Genomic DNA, 22,498 nt, shown 5'->3' with positions numbered 1-22,498 from the left:
TCGAGCAGGTAACGTGCCATCCCCCAACGCTCCTCTGAAGAGGATGCTGGCCTACACGGGCTGCTTCAGCCGCATGGGCACCATTAAGGACATCCACCTGTACCTGTCGCAAAGGCTCCGCATCAAGGAGGAGGACATGAGGCTCTGGCTCTACAACAGTGAGGTGAGGATCAAATCTCTCACAGCGATCCCCGCTATTTAACCCTGGACTTTGAGACACACACACACTGTTGTTATATTTTTGGGCTCTGATGAGATATTAGATATATGTTAGCCAATGTCTGCTTTGGTTTCCAGAGAAAGTAGAGAACAACCAGAAACACAACAGGCCCAGATGTTTGCAGGAGCTTTACTGTCATGAAGCTGATGAGATGCTTAAAAGGAAAACAGAGAAGAAAGCGTTTCGTAGGACAGAGCTTCAGATGAGAGTGCTGGACAGACCTGGAGAGATTATTGTTTATGAAGGCCATACGAGCCTTTATTAGAGTTTACTGCAGCACACTGAATGCATTTTAAAGGAAAATGTATTCCCAGTGTCAGAACACTTTCAGAATCCCAAAGCGCACATCCAACTGCATGAAAGTATGTTTAACAGGGAGAAATCCACTGCTTTTAAAAGCCTTGTGTTGTTCCCTAAATCCCATTTCTATTGAAGAAAGCTTGAATCTCCTGCAGGAAGCACTGCTGCTACAAAGCAGAGTGCTAGATGCTTCCTGTAGACATTATTATGTAGCTGAAAGTTGGGGGTGGTGGTAAGTCTGAACTTATATGTGCATTCGTTCAGTGTGGAGCAGTCTGTGGCCCAGCAGATCGTTTTGCCCCCCAGGACCTCCTTGCAGATTAACCCGGCCCAGACTACAGCTGCTTTTAAAATAAGCTGACACAGAAGAAAGCTGAGCAGAGCTGTTAGCCCAGTGCTGAAAGAAGTCAAAAGTTATTAAACAGCCATATGAACTGCAACCAATCTTCTCCTGTTTCCTTTACCTGTTGTCCACTAGAACTACCTCACACTTCTGGATGATGAAGATCACACACTGGAAAGCCTGAAGATCCAGGATGAGCAGCAGCTGGTTATTGAAGGTGTTGTTTCTCCCCAGAGTTGCTGATCGTTCTGTATCACGGCACAGCAGAGTGGAACAAACATGTCTTTTGTTTCTCCACAGTCAGGAACAAAGACATGAGCTGGCCTGAGGAAATGTCTTTCATTGCCAACAGTAGTAAGATGGACAGACACAAAGGTAAGTTTAAAGAGCGCACTGTGCAACCGCTGGCATGCTCTGATAGGATGCTGTAATGTTTCTTCTGCTTTTGCCTCTAAAGAAAAGGCTCTGGAGATAATTTTTTGGCCTTTGTACAGCTTTATTTGAAAGGGTAGAGTGACGAGAGAGCGGGGGGGAGACGTGCGGCAAACGGCCACGGGTCGGATTCGAACCCGGGCCGGCCGCTCTCAGCCACGCGGCCTCATATTGTGGTCGCAAATTTTGAAGCCACCCTAATAACCTTCTCCCACCAACGATGTGGAGATCCAACCTCTTTAGATCCAATTAAAATCAAGACACTCAAAAAGATGCTCTGGAAAAGAGTAGAATTCTTGGAACAGAGTTTAATACACTGAATCATATGAACAGCAGGAAAAATACATACAGACATTTAGCAAGAAAATTGCAAAGCAGAAAGCAAGCAAAGCAAAACCCCGGGGTGTACAGCCTTAAGCACAGACAGCAGAGCAACACCGAGACGGACAGGAGGCAGCAGCAGGAGGAAAAAGAGCTCTGGGGGTGTCCTCTGGTCCCCTAATACAGGGACCAGTATCCCCCTGCTGCTGGGTAACTTTCCCACCCATCCAAACACAGCTGCAGGGGTCTGGTAGCGGCCAAGGTCTTGGCCAAAGGCCAGTCAGGACTCCGGCTACCCCCTGCTCTGGCTTATCACAATAGGTCATGACACAGTCAAACATCACACATTAATCCTAATTATTAAATCTTATACAGCAAGTGGCACAATCGTATAACATACATGCTTTCTCATATATAAAAACACTTCAGAGTGTGTGTGTGTGTGTGTGTGTGTGTGTGTGATTATATCATAGGATATTTTATCGTGATGTGTTCAGGATCTCTGTTACAATGTTACTGTTTTGGTTGTGCTGCATGAAAGATGTTGAGTGAGTATTAGTGAAGGTCAGTTACCGGAGCTGGAGAGTTATTCAGGCAAACTCTCAACAGCATCAACTGCCCTGTTACTGTAAAACCTTAATAACCTCGGTGAAGCAAAATGTCTTGTGCTTAAGACTCTGCATTAAAGTTAAAATATATATGTTCAGAACACATAGATATATAGTGTATATAGTTACATAGTTATACATATCACACAAAAATCCACCACAATATGGTTGCTTGGTCTAGTGAGCTAAAGCGGCGCCCGAGCTCTGGAAAATGTTGAACTCCAAAATCCAAGAAGTAACTATGACCAGTGCAGATTATATCACTAAATACATTTTAATAATAATAATAATAAGTATACAGAATTATGTCTAAAGAGGAAAAAAGGATGTTTTTAACCCTTTGATCCATTTTTAAAATTTGTATAAAGTTTGTTTTGAAGTAAAGCAAAAGTGCTTGGAGTTCAAAGGTTTTTTGTTTCTTTGTTTAGGTGTTTGTTTTTTGAGGACTCCTGTCTAAGCGTTCAAAGACAGTTTGGCCTCATGTCCTTTATTCTCATATGTAAAAAACATATTGAAGTCATACGTGCTTGTATGTATGACTCTTTTTTTCTTCAGTTAAGCATTTTAGCATCTGAACAGCACGTCTTTGTATCCCAACACAGTTCCCACAGAGAAAGGGGCGACTGGCCTCAGTAACCTTGGCAACACCTGCTTCATGAACTCGAGCATCCAGTGTGTGAGCAACACCAAGCCTCTCACAGACTACTTCCTCTCAGGGAGACACCTCTACGAGCTCAACAGGTGCCTTTTATTCAAAATATTTTATTGAGTATTTGTGGATATAGTTTAAAGAAAAACAGAAAACCAACTGTTCATAATGAATACAAAACAACAATGAGGGGAAAAACAAACATTTTCATTTTAACTAACTTTTGTTTTTTTGGTGTATCAATAGAACCAATCCTATTGGGATGCGAGGTCACATGGCCAAGTGTTACGGCGACCTGGTGATGGAGCTGTGGAGTGGGACACAGAAGAATGTAGCTCCACTCAAACTCAGGGTGAGAAGTTGCAGCATTTCCCATATATTAGTCACAAAAAGAGTTTCATGTGCAGGCGGGTGCACATCCACAGGAGGCCACAGAATATTAAAGTGATAGTGTGGGATGATATTTTTGGCTCAGCTATGTTTTGTCGTGCTTATGTTCTAATCAGAGTTTATGATTCATTGCTTTAGTGGACGATAGCAAAGTACGCCCCCCGTTTCAATGGCTTCCAGCAGCAGGACTCTCAGGAGCTGCTGGCCTTCCTCCTGGACGGCCTCCACGAAGACCTGAACAGAGTCCACGAGAAGCCGTACGTGGAGCTGAAGGACAGCGATGGTCGGCCAGACTGGGAGGTGGCCTCTGAGGTCAGAGTTCACACTGCTGATTAATTGGAGCAAGAATAAGTTATTTTGGTTGATAAGATAATAAACATATCTGGATTATCATTTTAAACATTTCAGGTAATTACACTGTAACGGGGGAGTCCCTGAGCTTTAATTCAAATGATAGATAATAAATATAAAAACAAGCAAAAGAGAGAGAACCTTTAATTAGACGTAGCAGCAAAGGTTGGTCGGTAATGATCTGGGCGGGATTTTAAGCCACACCTCTGCAGTAGCCTCACCTGCACAGCCAGGTGAGCTATAGCCTTCAACCGGGTAAATTGTGTTGAGACTTCCAGGATCTTTGCTCGAGCGACTGAGTTCAAACTCTAAAGATGAACAAACACTCCTGTCAGGGAAGCCGGCTGTGCTTAATTCACTGTACAAGTAAAAGCTGAGAGCTTCATACGAGTGAATGCAAAAGAGTGATCATGTTCATAAGAACGTTACAGCACTGAGTGAAATACTGAGTCCGTATGTGTCCCTGTGGCGTAATGTTGCAGGACAATCGGAGCCCCGCAGCCTCGCTGCAGGTGATCTCGGCTAACGTTTGGAAGTTGCCAAATATGGCGTCAGTGTTGTTTCGTAGCACCCTGAGATTTAAGGACAGGAGACGCGTTTTTTTTCCAGAAATTGCAAAAAAATGAGGGCGTTCTTGCAACCCACAGCTTACCTGGTATTCATCAGGCTTCATGTTTCCTTCAGTGGAAAAGGCTGATCACAGCTGTCCACTGGCCTCCGCTGCTCTCTCACGTGCATATTTAACAGGAAGCTTCTGCTCAGACACTGGTTACATTATTGTTGTATGTTAAGTTATTGTCAGATTACTTTTCAAATGTATTGCACTACAGATTACAGATTACATGCCCCAAAATGTATTTTGTAACGTATTAAGAATACGTTACTCAGTGAGAGTAACGTATTCTTAATACTTTGGATTACTTAATATATTATCATGCTTTTTACAACTACATGAATGTCCTATTGCTGTGTGATTTATGACTATTACTGAAGGGTACTCTCCATACCAATAGCAACTAGATGTTTAAATCTTAATATAAATGAGTAACAGTAGGTGGACATTAGGTAAGGCTGCACTTTTTGCAGCGATCTCGTGTAGAAAACTATTCCGTGCGTATATAAAACAGGTCAGCGGCTCCGAACCGTAGTAAAGGGACCTCTGGCTGATACGTCGGGCTCGTAGCTGAAAACTAGCTTTACTTTGTTGTCTGGGTCGACTTTGCTAGCGAGAGACAGAGAGAGGCGTTGAAAGGGAACTTATTGTTTGGGAGGAAAACACGAACACAGTCGAGTCTTAATAGCTTACTTACAGCTGGGCTGTAACACTCTGCCTGTTGCCTTCATATTAAATCATTTTTTGAACAATAATTAAAAAATATTCCTTCACGTCATTACGAGCCGTGAGATTGAGCCTCGCGTGTTTGGGTTTCCACCGGCGTGAAGAAATAGAGAGGGGACAGCCTAACGTATGAAACAGGAAAAGACGCCGAGTAATCCCTTTATTTCAACAAAGTAACTGTATTGTGAATACAGCCTTTTAAAACGGTAACTGTAACAGAATACAGTTACTCGTGTTTTGTATTTTGAATAACGCTGGTACATGTACTCCATTACTCCCCAACGCTGCTTATTGTTGGTTACATTTGCTGATTTCTGTTTTTGCATGTTTGCTGTTTTTAGATCACAAAATCATTTTTATTATTAGACAAAGAGAAGTGAAGCAAATACAAAATGCAGTTTTTAAATGTTGACTTCATCTGTTATCAAGGGAAAGCTGCCAATTGTTATATTTTTAATTAACTGGTTGCTATTAGAGATGGACCGATCCGATATTACGTATCGGTATCGGTCCCATACTGACCTAAATTACTGGATCGGATATCGGAGAAAAATAAAAAATGTAATCCGATCCATTAAATATCACGAAAGCACCTCACAAAACTTGCAACACGCCGTAACTCGCCTCAGAACGTTAGCACGTCGGAGCAGTATGCATCACGTGATAGAGCGGCTGTGGCATGCAGGACCTGTCGGTGGTCTGGATAGCATGTGGAGCTTCGCTAGCAACCCGGCATGTCATCTCCGACAAAGTTATCCCCGAGAGAAGTAAAGCAAGTGTGTAAGTCCATCTCTGAATGTTTGTAAAGCATTCCTGCGTTAAGCTTAACAAGCGACTGCCTCTTCTTGCTGCTACTTCAATCATGAAACTGCTTAACGATCAGCTGATCGGCTTTTCTGTCGCGAGTCAGTGTCTCTTGTTTGTTTTTGGCCCACTTTGCACCAGAAAGAGGAAACCAGCGGCTGAACAACAGCAGCACGTTTAAGCTTGATCAGCTGTTGTTAGAATTTATTTAATATTACTTTCTACTCCAGGATCTTTTTCTACGTAGCTGACGCTGGTAACTGTGCAGGGGCGGATCTAGCAAAGTTTAGCCAGGGGGGCCGATAGGGCATGAACAGGGAAAAGGGGGCACAAAGACATACTTTTCTTTCTTATTCTCATTTAAAATGTCTAGCTTTTAATAAATAATTATCTGACACCCAAAGTTTTAATTTGATGTAAAATGAATAGAAGTCAATTACTGTATATAGTAACTATTAAGTCTAATATATATACCCTAGTAAGCTATAGTACTTTTTCCTTTGGGAAGGTACCATCTGTGCAGTCTGCAATTTTGTTGAAGAAAGATGTTGAATCTATTTAATATTTCTTGAAAAATAATTGATTTCTGTGCCTTTTTTTTCACACTGCATCAAATTAAGGTTGATTACGTCGATTAAGCATCATGAGGTGGAGCGTGAGGGGTGGTTCCCTATTTTTTATTTATTTATTTTTGTTGTTGCTGGGAGTTGGAACCCTATTAGTTAGATTGCTTAATATTTACGCTAAGTACTCTTTAAAATACCAGAATAGGGAGGATGGTGTAGGTCTAAGTTTATTAGATTGATCAGTATTGCTGAACTATGACATATTTTTTTTTGCATACAGGTATAACAGAATAGCTTTAGTGTAGTTGTTGTTTTAAACTTGAGTATGAACTTATACAAAATGCAGCAAGATATTTAAAAAACAGTTTTGTTGATTAAAAAACACTATATCGGATTCATATCGGTATCGGCAGATATCCAAATTTATGATATCGGTATCGGACATAAAAAAGTGGTATCGTGCCATCTCTAGTTGCTATAAGTCCTGTTGTCACCTTAATAGAACCTCTGGAAAATCTTCCAGCCTAAAAAGCAACAATCTAAAGAAACTGATGAGAAACAAGGTCACTGACACCTTTCATTGGATGACAAAGTAAGTTGTAAGGCTTTGGGACTCCAGTGACAGTAATTATCCACAAATGGGAAAACTTGGAACAGCGGTGAACCTTCCAGGATCAGCCAGGCTGAGACTCATCCAGGAGGTCACCAACACACCAGAACAACAAAGAACTGCAGTTCAGAGTTCACGATTCAACAATGAGGAAGAGATTGAGGAAAAATGGCATCTGTGTTTAAAGAAATCCCTTCTGGCATTTTAGTTTTTAATGAGATGACGCAAACCAAAGAGAGCACAAAGGCTCGTCTCACATTTAGCCAAAAACATACTGATGATGGCTTCTGGGAAAATGGACTGACGAGACAAAAGTTGAACTTTCTGGAAGGTTTGTATGGGCTCAAAATGTGGTCATAAATATTTTGTACTTGTAAAAAAGATTTGTGTGTGGACTTAGCCCAAAAAAACCCTGCAAGTTACAAGTACGAATTTTGACCCTATTTTTCTTCCTTTAAGCTGATTGGTCAATGTCATGTCAATCACAAATTAAACAATCCAATCAGAGAACAGATGGGTTTGGCTGTCGGAGGGGCGCTTTTTTTGAACTGCAGGTCCTTGAAGGGTAATCTCTATATAAATATCCGATAGCAGCTAGGTCCCCTAACTTTCAGCAGCTGTTGAAAGGATAAAGTTGTGCTATATCAGTAATTAGAAATAACATTATTACTTTAGGATTAGTTTAACACAAAGTCAGGGCTGACCCAGGACCATTGCTGTGAGTCACAGGGCGCAGCATAAAAGTCCTTTCACATCAGACGCAGGATGTGCTGCTAATGCTAACTGCTAACTGAAAGCCAAGGATCCAGAATTTGTTGCTGGCTGCTGGGCTCTGTGTGCAGCAGCTCTACCTGTACTAGATGCACCTGCTCCTTGTCTTTTCTATCTCTGACTTTATGTGAACTACAAGAGTTTCTGTTTTTTTTTGCTGGTTCTTCAAATGTTCAATAAAAACATGTATGCTAATTCATAACTAAGAAAGCTTTGTAATGAAGACTGTCATTTCCAAAACACTGCCCGCCCCCACCCCGCGGTCCGCAGCGCTGTTGAAAAGGCTGTGGAAGTCCCTGTATTAAACACGTAGACCTGTGACACAAAAATCACCAAACTCGGACGACCACAGACTGTTTTCCTTCGTGGTGATGAAGGAAAACGCTGGGTTGGCATGTAAAAGGGCATTTATTCCCTTCAAGGACCTGCAGTTCAAAAAAAAGCGCCCCTCCGACAGCCAAACCCATCTGTTCTCTGATTGGATTGTTACATTTGTGATTGACATGACATTGACCAATCAGCTTAAAGGAAGAAAAATAGGGTCAAAATTCGTACTTGTAACTTGCAGGGTTTTTTTGGGCTAAGTCCACACACAAATCTTTTTTGCAAGTACAAAATATTTGTGACCACATTTTGAGCCCATAGGTTTGGGTTGCGTTACATGTGGTGTATAACAGACACAGCATTTTCTAATAAAGAACATGACAGCAACAGTCAGACAGGGTGGTGGGAGTGTGATGGGCAGGGGCTGCTTTTCAAAAACAATAAGAAAGGTATGAAAACAATCCCTTTATGCTAAAACACTCATTGTCCTCACTTCTACTCACTTCAAATCATATTTACTGTCTTTTTTTATACTATTTATTAATTTTTCTGAAACTGTAGGTGTCTGCAGTGGCACAAATCACATTTTATCTGTTGCTGTTTAGTTATTTGTTACCACAACCAAGAAAAAGAAAGAAAGGATGTCTTCAGAGGGAAGGACTTCCCCGTGTTGTTAAAGTGGCATTAACTAGTAATGTTCTTATAACGGTACAATAACTGTAGCTGAACTATTTCAGCTAACTCTGTTGGGAGATAGATGATAAAATTGGGTAAAACCTGAGAAATGGGGATAGGCCGGCTCTGACTTCTATCCTCAGGCTTTGTGGTCTCAGCTGAAAAGCGAGCCCTCCCCTCTTCAGAGGGATGTCGATGTTCATTCACAGCCTTTGCGATCTCTTTGTCTGAATCGGAGGATAAGGCACCGTATTGATGTTGGGATTTACAGAATTAACAGCGTATGATCTGGTGACGGTCTGCTATGCTTTCTCCACTCTCAGGCGTGGGAGAATCACCTGCGTAGGAACCGCTCCATCGTGGTCGACCTGTTCCACGGACAGCTCAAGTCTCAGGTGAAGTGTAAGACCTGCGGCCACATCAGCGCTCGCTTTGATCCCTTCAACTTCCTGTCTCTGCCTCTGCCCATGGACAGCTCCATGCATCTGGAGATCACCGGTGAGCAGGCCGATGAACAGAAATCAACTGTGCTTAGAGTTAATGCTGCAGAACTGATCAGTGTTAGTGGTTAAAGCTGGAGGCAGACAGGCTAGCACTGGGCTGGACTCCCTTTTTGCTTCAGAATAAAATTCTTAGCGTCTCAGATTTTGGTCCTTGTTGACATGATGGAATAACACCGTTGCTGCAGATTTGTTCTCCCACCACATCCACACATTTTTAAGTGAATCTATAAAAATGTGCTGTGTGGTCATTAAAACCTATTTCTTTGTTAAAGAACAAATTCTGAACGGTGCTATGCTGCGATGTGTCTGTAGTTATCAAGCTGGACGGCTCCACGCCCGTGCGCTACGGCCTGAGGTTGAATATGGACGAGAAGTACACCGGGCTGAAGAAACAGCTGAGTGAACTGTGCAGCCTGAAGCCCGAGCAGATCCTCCTGGCTGAGGTCCATTCTTCTAATATCAAGGTATTCGCACCACGCTGACGCTAAACGCCTCCTCTCTCATCTGTGCGCCATGCAGCAGAAGACGGCATTAAAATGAAGGATTCGTTGAATCGTTTTGTCTCGAACCTTTGCAGTCACTGCTTGTTTGTCTTCGCTCATCTAGGTTACGATTTATACTTAAAAACTACAAATGTGTGTGAGTGATGCTCGTATCTCGTAACACTGCTGGCCTCATCCTCTCCTCAGTGAGACATGATCACGTTATGTTAATGTTCCTCACAGTTTGGTTCAGACGTGCTGACAGCAGCGATCAGGAAAGCCACGGTACGTGCATAATCGAAGCGTGTGGGTCGGAGCCACATTTTGGCCGCGTTGTCTCATTGGTGTGTGGAAATGTTGCTGTGGTGGTGGAGGTGGTGGTCGCTCTCCTGGACGACATAAAGGGCCCGTCTGTGGCAGGCGGTGTGGTTGGTTCTTGGTGGGGGCGTAATGCTGTGTTCAATCCATGACCGTACACACTCACACTTAGACCCTGGTGAAAGTCATACGTTACTAACTCTAACCTTGTAGTGTTTTTAACACGAGACTCTTTGTGTTAAAAACACTCATTTGTCTGTCAGTCCACATGGTTACGTTTCCTCTGTGAGGTGTATTTTGTGTCCATAATAAGAATCTTGATATTTTAGGCGATCGTATGCGGCGCAGTGAGAGCGCTCCAGAATTAACGGCTGAAACGTCGAACACGATCAAAGATAAAAAGTGCCAGAGGATGTGAGTGCTGCTGCAGCACGTCTTCCAGTTGTTATACGGCTGCATGGAAACACGCAGCTGCTGCTGCAGATAGTGGTGCCACGGATCACGGTTGATCCGAACCGATCCCACTCCACGGTTCGGTACGCACGTGATCCGAAGACTCGGGGGGGAAAAAAAAGTATGTGTATGGTGCGCGTGGTCAGTCTGTCAAGCGATAGTTATGGTCAGCGCCAGCGGTCCAAGTAGCGGAGCAGAGGAGTTTGCGGCATTTAAGCAGCCCTTTGCTGCCCAGAGTGGTAGATACAAAGCCCTGCACTGCCCTATGGATTACATTAGATTAGATGAAACCTTATTTATCCCTCGGGTGGGTTCCTCCGGGACATTCAGTTTCCAGTAGCACAGCACCCACAGAAGTTGCAGAATGTGAGCAGAAATATACCAAATATACACATTTATAAATACAGAGAATACAAAAGGGATAAATAGGAATAAGAATACAAGGGAACGGCACATTTTAAGTATTGTGAGTCTGTTACACCGTTGGATATTAACAACAACTATTGCACAGTGAAAAGGCACTACAGCTACTTGTTCCCCCCTCCTCTGTCCCCGTTTCCCCTCCAGCGAGGAGTTAAACAGTTTGTTGGCGTGTGGGACTTTTTAAGTCTGCTGGTCCTTGACGTTGGGAGAAGCAACCTGTCACTGAACAGACTCCTCTGGTTGTTTATGGCCGTGTGCAGAGGCTGCCCAGCATGGTCCATAATGTCCATATTGCACCTTAATTTGTTTTTATATAAGTGCCTGGAATGAGTCTTCAGTTGAATGATTTTTAATAGGCAAAAAATACTTGAATAAGTAAACGGCGAGTCGAATTTTTGTCTTTTTTTTTCTATTTTTGCTGATCCGAAAATTGATCCGATCCGTGACTTTAAAACCGTGAGAGTTTTGATCCGTTGCACCACTAGCTGCAGACGCCATTTAGCACCATCTACGTGAACGAGAGTTAAAGTCCTACCAAGGTTTTAGATGTGTGGCACAAACCGGCGTGTAATGAACTCGTAGTTCTGCTGAAATGTTTGCATGTAGGCGTCTTTATTGCTGCAGTCTTATGTGCTGACCTTTGGTTTTCAGAACTTCCCTCAGGATAACCAGAAGGTCCGTCTGTCTGTCAACGGCTTCTTGTGTGCGTTCGAGGTCCCGGTGCCGGGTTCACCAACATCACTGAGCTCGCCCACGCTGACAGGTGTGTCATCTTACACATGTCTGCGCACTCACCAGAGAGCTACCTGCGAGTTTCTCATTTTCTCCCCTCCTCCATCAGATATCACACCTATAGCCAACAATACAGCTGCCAATGGGCACGTGGGCAGTAAGCTAGACCTCATCCCTAACGGTGGGCCCTGCAGCCCTGAGACGCCTCTGACCAACGGGGTCGCCAATGGACACATCACACCGGTGCACGAGAGCCCCTTCATTGGATACATCATCGCTATGCACAGGAAGATGGTGAGAACTCGTAGAAAAAACTAATGCAGTGTCATTTTTATGGTTGTTGTAGACGTAACACGTAAATGTTTGTGCCCCCCGCTTTAGATGCGCACAGAGTTGTACTTCCTGTCGTCTCAGAAGAACCGACCCAGTCTGTTCGGCATGCCGCTCATTGTTCCCTGCACTGTGCACACCAGTAAGAAGGACCTGTACGACGCAGTCTGGATCCAGGTGTCCAGACTGGCCAGTCCCCTGCCCCCACAGGAGGCCAGCAACCATGCCCAGGACTGGTAATTTCCTCCTACGAATCTCTTTATTAGAGAAACACTCATGTGATTCTGTTGAGTAACATTCATCTGAAGAAGCATTTACCCTCTCGAGTGTGAACCTGAGCGAACTTCCAGACTCTCCTCTGTTAAACTGAGGCAGCAGGTCTGTCCGGACGAAGTCTCTTACGCAATCAGGATCAGGTCGGATCAGCATCAGCTGTCTAAAGCTTGATCCGTGCCACTTCCCTTGTTTAGTGTAATTTAATTTTGGAAGGAAAAAATAACTTTGCTGACAAGTTTGTTGACATTTTTGTCTTCCTTTAACTTGCAGTGATGACAGCATGGGCTATCAGTACCCCTTTACTCTGAGGGTCGTGGGCAAGGATGGAAACTCGTGTGCCTGGTGTCCGTGGTACAGGTAAGAGCGTTTCGGATACAGACACTCGCGACTAAAGCCGTTTTCACACACGCTCTGCAGCTCTGAGGTGCACGCAAAAGCTCAGCTGTGTGACGCAGCCGAACTCTCTAATCCTCCAGCCCCCAGCGTGCAAATGCTGCAGCTAATATCTACGATAGACGCCATGCACGCCGTCTCCTGCTGAATTACAATACTGGAAATACAGAGTTTTGTTGTTTTTGTGTGCTTAAAGTGAGAGTGCAGCTGTGGCAAAATAAACCGAACCTCATTGTCCTGAAGTTCTGTGAAATTCAGGCTTACATACAGCTTAAAGTGGGAGTAGCACATTTTGATGCAAGATTATGACATTTGATTTGTTGTAACCGTGTTCTGTAAGCAAAACTCACACATCTGTACTGCACATCTGTGTGTTTGCAGGTTCTGCAGAGGCTGTACGATAGAGTGCACAGAAGACCGAGCTTCTGTAGGAAATGCTTACATAGCTGTAGACTGGGATCCAACTGCCCTGCACCTCCGCTACCAGACCTCCCAGGAGAGGGTAAAGGATACATGCACGCACACACACACGCACGCACGCACACACAGCACCAATTCAGGCAGAGAAAAAGTCACTTCGAGTTAGAGCAGTAATGGAATTTCTGTGAAAATGGTGCTCGCTGTCATTAACGTCATCATTTGTAAACACCAGCTTTCCTCGGGGCAGGAGGAGTGATGAGCAGCAACACTGCTTTCATATTTCACACCGTCATATTAGCAATTCTACATCAGGGTCCAGTTGTCCTCATGTAATGATCGCTGTGCAAACCAGAATATGGTGTGATTCAGAGTATGGCCACACGGAGGCGTCAGTGAGTCAGTAAATGTCAGATTAAAGTGTCCAGACTCCTTCGAGGTGTGTTGGTAAGTGCTGTGGTTTATGTGAATTCTAGGAAAAATGAGTTTCTGAGCAGTAAAACTTGTTAGATGCATTAAAGTTGCACTTTGCTTGGCTCTAAAACGACACCTGGTAGCTGTTTCCCCGAGTGTCTGCTCTCGTGGTCCATTATCCTCCGTCATGCATCGCGCTCCTCTCCCTGCAGATTGTGGAGGAGCACTGCAGTGTGGAGCAGTCTCGGCGAGCTCAGGCTGAGCCCATCAGCTTGGACAGCTGTCTGAAGGCTTTCACCAGCGAGGAGGAGCTGGGAGAGGACGAACTCTACTACTGCTCCAAGTGCAAGACCCACCGACTGGCCACCAAGAAGCTGGACCTCTGGAGGCTGCCACCCATACTGGTCAGGAGCAGACTCGTGCATCTGAGTGTTTTATGTGAAACGATGCGTGGGTGTTGGTAGCATTTAACGTTCTCACGTGAAATAAATTTAGAGACGGCGTCTGACACGTGTTCACTTGTGTAGATTGTCCACTTGAAGCGCTTCCAGTTCGTGAATGGTCGCTGGATCAAGTCCCAAAAGATCGTCAAGTTTCCACGGGAGAATTTTGACCCCAGCGCCTTCCTGGCTCCCAGGGACCTCGAGCATCGCTGCCTCCACTCCCGCAGTGAGAGCGAGGATCTGCTGAGGGTCGGAGAAGACAATCTGTCCTCCATCTCTGCACCCGCTGGCTTTGGCAACCTCCCCAAAGGTACGGCATGTCCAGTAAAGACTTTCATCACTGTTTGTGTTTTTTAAAGAATGTGAAAATTGAAGTGCTAATGCTTTAACACTGCTGCTTCCCCAACAGCTTCCCCAGCTTCAAGCAGGAAGTCTGCTCCCTCTCTCAGCCGGAACAGTAGCCCGTCTGGCAGCCCGAAGGCCGGGAGCGGAGGCCGCAGACCAGGTCGGTTGCGCCTTCCCCAGTTGGGCAGCAGACATCGCCTCTCCAACAGCAAGGAGAACCTGGACGGAGCAGCTAATTCTGAGGCTGAATTGAGAGACGATGCACTGCAGGCGGACCCAGAGGGTTCAGCAGCAGGAGGAGCGTCAGGGCTTCAGGGGTCAGGAGAGGGCGTTGCATCAGAATCGTCCTCCGGTAGTGAAGCATCCAGCAGCCACTGTGACGTGGTCCTTGTGAACGGAGACAGCAACGGGCTGTGCTCCGACTGCAGCACAGCGAGCAGCACGGAGCCGGACGGCTCTCTGCTGCAGCACAGAGACAACATGTGTCTGGATGCCATATACAACCTCTATGCAATATCAGTAAGTCAGGCGCTTTGTGCACGCTGGCATACGGGCGGGGAGAACAGTCAGACAAGTCCTGAATGTTGTTCTGCTTCATCTCTCCAGTGCCATTCAGGAATATTGGGAGGAGGCCACTATGTGACATATGCCAAAAACCCCAATGGGAAATGGTACTGTTACAATGACAGCAGCTGCAAGGTAAGGCAGCAGCACACCTCCACTACTGTCTGCAGGTACTAGGTAACTAGTTACAGCCTCCTACACATCCAGTACGACCTCCACAGACTCAGCTTAGAGGAGCACTGTGCAGGGAAACAGATGGTCCTCTTAAAGCTGTGCTGGTTTATGTGGGTTGTTTTTATTGGTTAAAGTGTCTCTCACACACACACACACACACACACACACACACACACACACACACACACACACACACACACACACACCTTTACCAAACTTGTGATTGCTTTATCATGACTTTAACACATGCTGCTCTGCACACGCTGGGCACTCTTGTGTGATGTAAGGAAAAGTTTGGCTCTGTCGACACCTCAAATGCGACCACGCTGTAACAACACTCCGCTTTATTTGTTTTTTCATTTACAGGAAGTGCACTCTGAGGAGATCGACACCGACTCGGCCTACATTCTCTTCTACGAGCAGCAGGGAGTCAACTACTCCCAGTTCCTGCCAAAGATCGATGGCAAGAAGATGGCCGACACCAGTAGCATGGACGAAGACTTTGAGTCAGACTACAAGAAATACTGCGTCCTCCAGTGACCGCAGCTCGTCTTCCATCAGCCAGCACTACGCCCGCTCGCCTCTTTCAGCCTGCTGCTCTGAACAGGAAGCGCCAGAAGATCTCACGAACGGCTGACAGTTGAACCGCGCGCGGTCTTTATGGCTGCTTCGCAGCACTTTCTAAACTCGACTGCAAACACGGATCGGTGAAAAGGTTTGCTAAGACAACAGCGAAGCCCCTCCCTGTGAAAGCACCCGACCGGTGCACTTTGCTGAGCCCGACGAACTCCCATCAGCTCCCACCCCGTGATCCTCGCCATGACATAGATGTAAAATATACTTGCACACTAACGCATCTCTGAATGTATGGCAGTACGGCCGAGTCATGCAGCGATGTTGCTTTCTTATCGTGCACTTATCACTTGTGATGTCAGGATTCAAAACAAAAGACGGCTTTTTCTACCCAGAGTCACGATTTGACCTGAGCAGGGAAAAACCGATGTGCTCCAGGCGTGAGTCCCTGCAGGCCTACGGATGCCAACTGTACACGGGGCCCAGCGTTCACTGTGTGCTGGAGTCACGTTTGGTGCCACGGGAGACGACGGATGCCCGGGCAAGCTTTCAAACCAATGGTTCTGCTGAGGTTTTATTAGCGATAGTGTGAGCAGGAAAACACGCGTCATACGCTACCTCATCGCTTCCTGCATTCTTTCAGCCAACTGGACCCCAAAAGTCTGTGACAGTATTAATATCATGAAATGCTTCCTTTTAGTGTAGGAGACTCGGTACATGCATTCAGGAACACCCCCACAAAGACCCCCCTCCCCTCCCAGGACACTCGGGTCCTGATGTTCACATCAAATTCGGCACGTTTGCCAAAAGCTGTGTTTGGTCCTGCAGCTGCCAAATATCCACGGTGATTTGTGCAATGTTGACCAGTATGTAGCCACGACGACTGAGAACCTGGGTTTGTTGGGGACAGGTGCCATGATTTAAAAAGTTGTACGGTATATGTTTAAACGCTTTTTTTTGATTGTGTAAATGTGTCATTTTAGAGGATCTGCTTTATTTTTTTAGTTTTTCTTAGAGTTGCTTCAGGCTACCTAAAGGCCCCGCCTGTAGACACCAGGCACATCTCCACGGGGCTGATGCAAACCTCTGCAGTTCTCTGCTGTCCACCCAAACCTGGACTTCCTGCGTCCATCACAGCCAATTATTTTACTGTTTGTTATTTTAAAAGTGTCAAAACAGAAGAAGCAGAGATTTTTTTATTTGCTCAAAGCCTGTAAACCACATTACCCATAATGCTATTCAGAATCCAACTTTAGCCTTTATTACTGTGTCTCATGTGGCTTCTGTGCTTACACTTCACTTTGCTCACATTCGAACGAGTCCCACAGATCGCTGTGAGTGTTTCTCACCTTGGCTACTTCGCACAGAGGCAGGGAAGCCTTTGTTAACCATGAGTGTTTCATGTGTTGCACTGTTGGGTTTTTTGTTTTTCACGCAACTAGAGCAGCTTTGCATGATTCACAGTTCAGGTACTTTTGGTTGCACCGTGCAAACGTGGAGTTGGAAAAGCACCTGGGTTCTAACTTCTGTCCCTGAAGCGATCATAGTTCATATATCTACTCTCAGTGAATTCATACAGACCTGATAAACCTTCCTGGACTGTGAGGTCAGAAGTCATGCTGTTTAATATGAGCAGTGACTTTTGCACCAGTGTGTGCACGATAGGAAATAAGGAAGAGCTCCTTCAGTGTCGAGTGCGGACGTGCACTCATAGATCGGACGGATATCTAACAAATATCTCCGATAAATTCCCACTCGTGTGATTTCTCTCCCCTGTCAGAGTTCACACACTGTGTCAGACAGTTTGTAGTGTACTGACACGAGTATTTCAATTGAGTGAGAGGCGAATGCAATGACCAATGGAGCGGCTGCAGAGGGTTGGTCAGTCGCTTCTCTCCGACTCCACATCATTACATTTTTAAAGCTTCCATCTTGTATTTTTGAGTTGTTTTAATGTGTAATAGGAACAGAGCTCCCTTTTAACAGCAGGCTCAGCCTCGGGTTCAATGCTGCTTAGCACACCTAAAACCTGAAGCATGAGTGTATAAAGATGCAGTGAAGTATCGCTGCAGTGGTCCCACCTCCTGCTGCTTAGGGGATCATAGATGCTCCTGGAACACTTTTTAGTTTTAGGGGGAAAAAATGAATCTATGGATAACCACTTGTTGGCTAGCTCACTGGCTACAGCCTCCATAGGCTGGTATATTAGTCACTTGTGCACTTGGCCACATCTGCCCTGCCGTGTATGAGCAGCCTGCTTGTGAATGACACCACCAATGCAAGCATTCACCTTTCTGAGCTTTGTGGGTATCGAGCCTGGAGAGCCGTGTGAGGTGCCCCGTCCTGTGCAGTCTGATCGCTGCAGCAGGGGTGCTGAAACCACATATTTGTGAATGGGTACCATCAAAGCACAACACAAACTGTAAGGTCTTACTCCAGCTTCTGTATTTCTAGCAGATCTTAATGCCCAGTCTCAATAGACGGACTTTCACAATCTCATTTTAATAGCTTAGTGTTTCATATCTTAAACCAGTTTCCCCCTTTTCCTCAGCTGAGCCATCCAGTGGGCCAGCCACACCCTGATGGGTGTCCAACAAAAGCGAGTGACAGGTCAGTGTAGACGGAGCAGTGTCCATTTTTAATGATTTCATTTCTTAGCTGCTGGCATAACGTTTGATGACTGGGATGATGGTTTCTGGTGGAAATGAATAAATATTTAAACTTTTTCAGGAAGTTCTATGAAAGTTTTAAGAAAAATCAAATAAGTGTCTTAGAACGTTTTCACCTTTTGCCGGGATGTTTTCAGGGAAATGATTTGGAAACAACCATCCCCCCGTAGACAGATGTGCTCACGTGTGGAAAGTAACCAAAGTCTGTTTGTGTGAGGAGCGTAAATGCATCGCTACACGACTGGAGCCAACGTTCGAGCAAATGATTTGTTTCTGTGGGTCAGAGTGCTGCCGTTCCTCCTTTCCTCTGAAGGTTTGGCTGCTTCGACGTGGCTGCTGAGGTCTCTTTGAGATGGACGAGCCCATGTTTTCACCGCGTGGTTCCAGCTGCAGAGTTCTGTGTGTCTGCTTTGTAGCAGCAATGGCGGAGCTCCTGTCACGTCAGGGGGCTCCATCTAATCACTGTGAACAGACGGCAGACTGTCGATGGCGCCCGGCTTCGTCTTCTGGAGCGCAGAGCCTCGTCTCTGCGTTCGTCCCCTTTTTTAGCTGCTGTATTTGTGATGAGACGACTTTGTTATGGATGTACTTGGAGATAAATCTGTCACTGAATGAAACTTTATTTCCTTCTGCAAAGATCACATTTGTTGAACAAATGGAAATGTACATAAGAGTGTTATTTATGTTTGCTTGGCCAGCTCTTTTTCTTTCCCCCTCCACCCTCCTGCCGTCGCACTGAGCTGTAGACAGTGTCCAGTTTGTGTCTGTGGTTGAAGGTTATCACAGGACTCGAAGGAAAAATTGTCCCTTGAGAGCTCAGTTTGCAATGTTTGCTCTACTTAAAGGTGCAATAGATGTCAACTTCTTTCTTTTTCTCTTTGTTTCTTGGGCTGTGAATGTGCCCTCAAACGGCCGGTAGCGTAATCTCTTAGCAGAAATGTTTCATGTCGGGGTTACTTTCAGCACAATTTTTCTAATCCAGGAACGAGGATTTGACGCCCAGGGAAACTGGACTAGCACGGATTCTGTAGAACATCGGGCTAGCATCTGAAGCCCCGCCCCCCAGGAAGATTAGTTCACGGTGTCAGGCAGTGCGATCGACTACTGAGCTGTCTTTCAGTGTGTGTAGCTTCTTTTTTTATTTAAGTTCATATCTGTCTGATGTGAACCAGATGTGTTAATTTAATAAACTTTTTTGTAAGGTGTTCGTTGGAAGAAAGTCACATTGCACTGACATGAAAACGTGTACATAAACAAAACGTGTTTTGTAAATAAGCCAATGAAAACTATGTATTTGAATATGAACTGTACAAAATACTGTACCTGTAGTTGTGTATATGGAGTGATCCTGTTGATCTGTAACGAAATACCCAAGCAACAAATTAAATTCAGCAAAGGAAATGACATCAGAGTCGTTTTGTTGTGGTCACAACCCTGATCTGACACTTCAGGCAATTTGCGTAGACTTGTGAAGTAGAACAGCCTCGTTGATCATCTCAATTTAATGCCACAAGCAGGAGCAAAGCATCACACAGACAGAAACGATCCAACTCGATGGTGTCTCATTATGTTTGGCCATAAGTTGACTGAACTCCAACATATTTTTAAGCTCCTTTGTGTCAGGCTGTGTGCGGCAGGCAGGAATGGACCCGAAGCGCCGACTGCAGGAGGTCAAACTTAGAAACTTAGATTTATTAGAAAAACAGGAAACTAACTTAACCTCCTAAGACCCGAACTCTTTCACAGCATGCATTTTTAATTTCTCTTTCCTATTTAGGCTGACTGGGATCTGATGAATGTAAAAACTAAGAATTACCAGGTTTTTGTTTGTTTTTGTTTTTTACCTGATGTTTGTTGCTGAGAAAAATGAGATCCACACATAAAGATTGTTGTTGTTGACATTCGTTTTAAATTTCGATAGAACAGTGGCAGGATAACGTCCTCATAAGTGGATATCAGGCCCTTGTAGAGCAAAACTTAGTATTTTGGTCTAAACAACCCAAAATGTGACGTCCACGTGTGGATGCCAGGTCCTCGGAGGTTCAGCTGGAAAAATGAACAAGGATTAAACAGGTAGAACACACAGCATGAGAGGCATCGTGAAACAGACCAAGGAAAACACAGGGCTTAAATACAGAGAAGGATGACGAGGGAATGAGACACAGGATGAGAGCACAGCTGGAAACATTAACAGACGCAGACTGTCAGTAAAACAGGAAACAACACAGCAGTGTGAACCTGACATGAAAAGGCATATAAACAAAACCTAAGACTGGAAATCAGGAGATACTAACTAAAAAAGAGAAACACTAAGTCACAGAATATAGACAAACAAAATCAAAACCACTGACCACCAGACCCAGGTACCCCAACACTTTCAGCTATTCCTTGATCCCCAATTGATTAAAGCAGCCAACGGCCTAAAAGTTCCACATTTACCTCACAAGTTTCGAGTTAACATAATCAGACTGTAGTAATAAACTAACTTGGCTCCTTCATATTGCCTTCCCAACCCAGCAGAGTGACTTTTGTCAAGGTTGAGCTACTTTATTTTATCCATATTTGGAATAGAGATGGCACGATACCACTTTTTTTATGTCCGATACCGATATCATAAATTTGGATATCTGCCGATACCGATATGAATCCGATATAGTGTTTTTTAATCAACAAAACTGTTTTTTAAATATCTTGCTGCATTTTGTATAAGTTCATACTCAAGTTTAAAACAACAACTACACTAAAGCTATTCTGTTATACCTGTATGCAAAAAAAATATTTCATAGTTCAGCAATACTGATCAATCTAATAAACTTAAACCTACACCATCCTCCCTATTCTGGTATTTTAAAGAGTACTTAGCATAAATATTAAGCAACCTAACTAATAGGGTTCCAACTCCCAGCAACAACAAAAATAAATAAATAAAAAATAGGGAACCACCCCTCACGCTCCACCTCATGATGCTTAATCGACGTAATCAACCTTAATTTGATGCAGTGTGAAAAAAAATGCACAGAAATCAATTATTTTTCAAGAATAATTAAATAGATTCAACATCTTTCTTCAACAAAATTGCAGACTGCACAGATGGTACCTTCCCAAAGGAAAAAGTACTATAGCTTACTAGGGTATATTAGACTTAATAGTCACTATATACAGTAATTGACTTCTATTCATTTTACATCAAATTAAAACTTTGGGTGTCAGATAATTATTTATTAAAAGCTCGACATTTTAAATGAGAATAAGAAAGAAAAGTATGTCTTTGTGCCCCCTTTTCCCAGTTAATGCCCTATCGGCCCCCCTGGCTAAACTTTGTTAGATCCGCCCCTGCACAGTTACCAGCGTCAGCTACGTAGAAAAAGATCCTCGAGTAGAAAGTAATATTAAATACATTCTAACAACAGCTGATCAAGCTTAAACGTGCTGCTGTTGTTCAGCCGCTGGTTTCCTCTTTCTGGTGCAAAGTGGACCAAAAGCAAACAAGAGACACGGACTCGCGACAGAAAAGCCGATCAGCTGATCGTTAAGCAGTTTCATGATTGAAGTAGCAGCAGGAGAGGCAGTCGCTCCATATATCGCTTGTTAAGCTTAACGCAGGAATGCTTTACAAACATTCAGAGATGGACTTACACACTTGCTTTACTTCTCTCGGGGATAACTTTGTCGGAGATGAAATGCCGGGTTGCTAGCGAAGCTCCACATGCTATCCAGACCACCGACAGGTCCCGCATGCCACAGCCGCTCTATCACGTGATGCATACTGCTCCGACGTGCTAACGTTCTGAGGTGAGTTACGGCGTGTTGCAAGTTTTGTGAGGTGCTTTCGTGATATTTAATGGATCGGATTACATTTTTTATTTTTCTCCGATATCCGATCCAGTAATTTAGGTCAGTATCGGACCGATACCGATACGTAATATCGGATCGGTCCATCTCTAATTTGGAATACAGTCAATGTCTTCGCTGTAGGGGAAGTAAGGCTGCAACCACAGCTTCATGGGCTCTGCCACAGAGCTTCCTCCTGGTTAGACGTGCCTGAAACACACTTGCGTATAAGTCATCCAGTAGGTTGAGGTGGTCTGCATATCTGACTAGATTCAACCTTCTGATGTAGACCAGATTCTTCTGGGCTCATTTATACCACTTGTTCCTCTGGACCCTTCTCATACCGCACTGCTGCAGGAGAGCGAGGTCCTTCCTTGGAGGGTGCTGGACTCCATGCATGGTAAGGAGCTTCCTTGTTTCAATGTCAGTGGCTTTTATCTCTTATTTTGTTGGTT

The 22,498-nt window shown here is 44.5% G+C and overlaps 1 protein-coding gene across 6 annotated transcripts in view; it reads left to right on the top strand.

The window, feature by feature from the left end:
* usp32 (ubiquitin specific peptidase 32) overlaps positions 1 to 19,618 on the top strand; it is a 67,900-nt gene extending 48,282 nt beyond the window's left edge. For 5 of the 6 annotated variants that reach the window (XM_085244751.1, XM_085244755.1, XM_085244753.1 and 2 more), the window contains 18 exons: positions 9 to 163; positions 999 to 1,080; positions 1,164 to 1,238; positions 2,827 to 2,965; positions 3,120 to 3,225; positions 3,402 to 3,575; positions 9,027 to 9,201; positions 9,519 to 9,670; positions 11,534 to 11,645; positions 11,724 to 11,908; positions 11,996 to 12,180; positions 12,491 to 12,577; positions 12,995 to 13,115; positions 13,657 to 13,848; positions 13,972 to 14,197; positions 14,297 to 14,751; positions 14,839 to 14,931; positions 15,337 to 19,618. In XM_085244751.1, the coding sequence (XP_085100877.1) occupies positions 9 to 163; positions 999 to 1,080; positions 1,164 to 1,238; positions 2,827 to 2,965; positions 3,120 to 3,225; positions 3,402 to 3,575; positions 9,027 to 9,201; positions 9,519 to 9,670; positions 11,534 to 11,645; positions 11,724 to 11,908; positions 11,996 to 12,180; positions 12,491 to 12,577; positions 12,995 to 13,115; positions 13,657 to 13,848; positions 13,972 to 14,197; positions 14,297 to 14,751; positions 14,839 to 14,931; positions 15,337 to 15,510 (2,888 nt within the window). In that variant the 3' untranslated portion in view covers positions 15,511 to 19,618. Of the gene's footprint in view, positions 1 to 8; positions 164 to 998; positions 1,081 to 1,163; positions 1,239 to 2,826; positions 2,966 to 3,119; positions 3,226 to 3,401; positions 3,576 to 9,026; positions 9,202 to 9,518; positions 9,671 to 9,931; positions 9,974 to 11,533; positions 11,646 to 11,723; positions 11,909 to 11,995; positions 12,181 to 12,490; positions 12,578 to 12,994; positions 13,116 to 13,656; positions 13,849 to 13,971; positions 14,198 to 14,296; positions 14,752 to 14,838; positions 14,932 to 15,336 lie in introns of all 6 variants that reach the window. The other variant, XM_085244757.1, reaches the window with a different exon arrangement.
* The last annotated feature ends 2,880 nt before the right edge of the window (positions 19,619 to 22,498 follow it).

The sequence above is a fragment of the Mchenga conophoros genome, linkage group LG14 (assembly GCF_057382185.1).
Source record: "Mchenga conophoros isolate Kocher_MC1m ecotype Shallow Benthic linkage group LG14, M_conophoros_male_GT1.1, whole genome shotgun sequence".
NCBI classification, from domain to species: Eukaryota; Metazoa; Chordata; class Actinopteri; order Cichliformes; family Cichlidae; genus Mchenga; species Mchenga conophoros.
The sequence above is the reverse complement of the archived record's forward strand: the minus strand, read 5'-3'. Positions and strand labels throughout refer to the sequence as shown.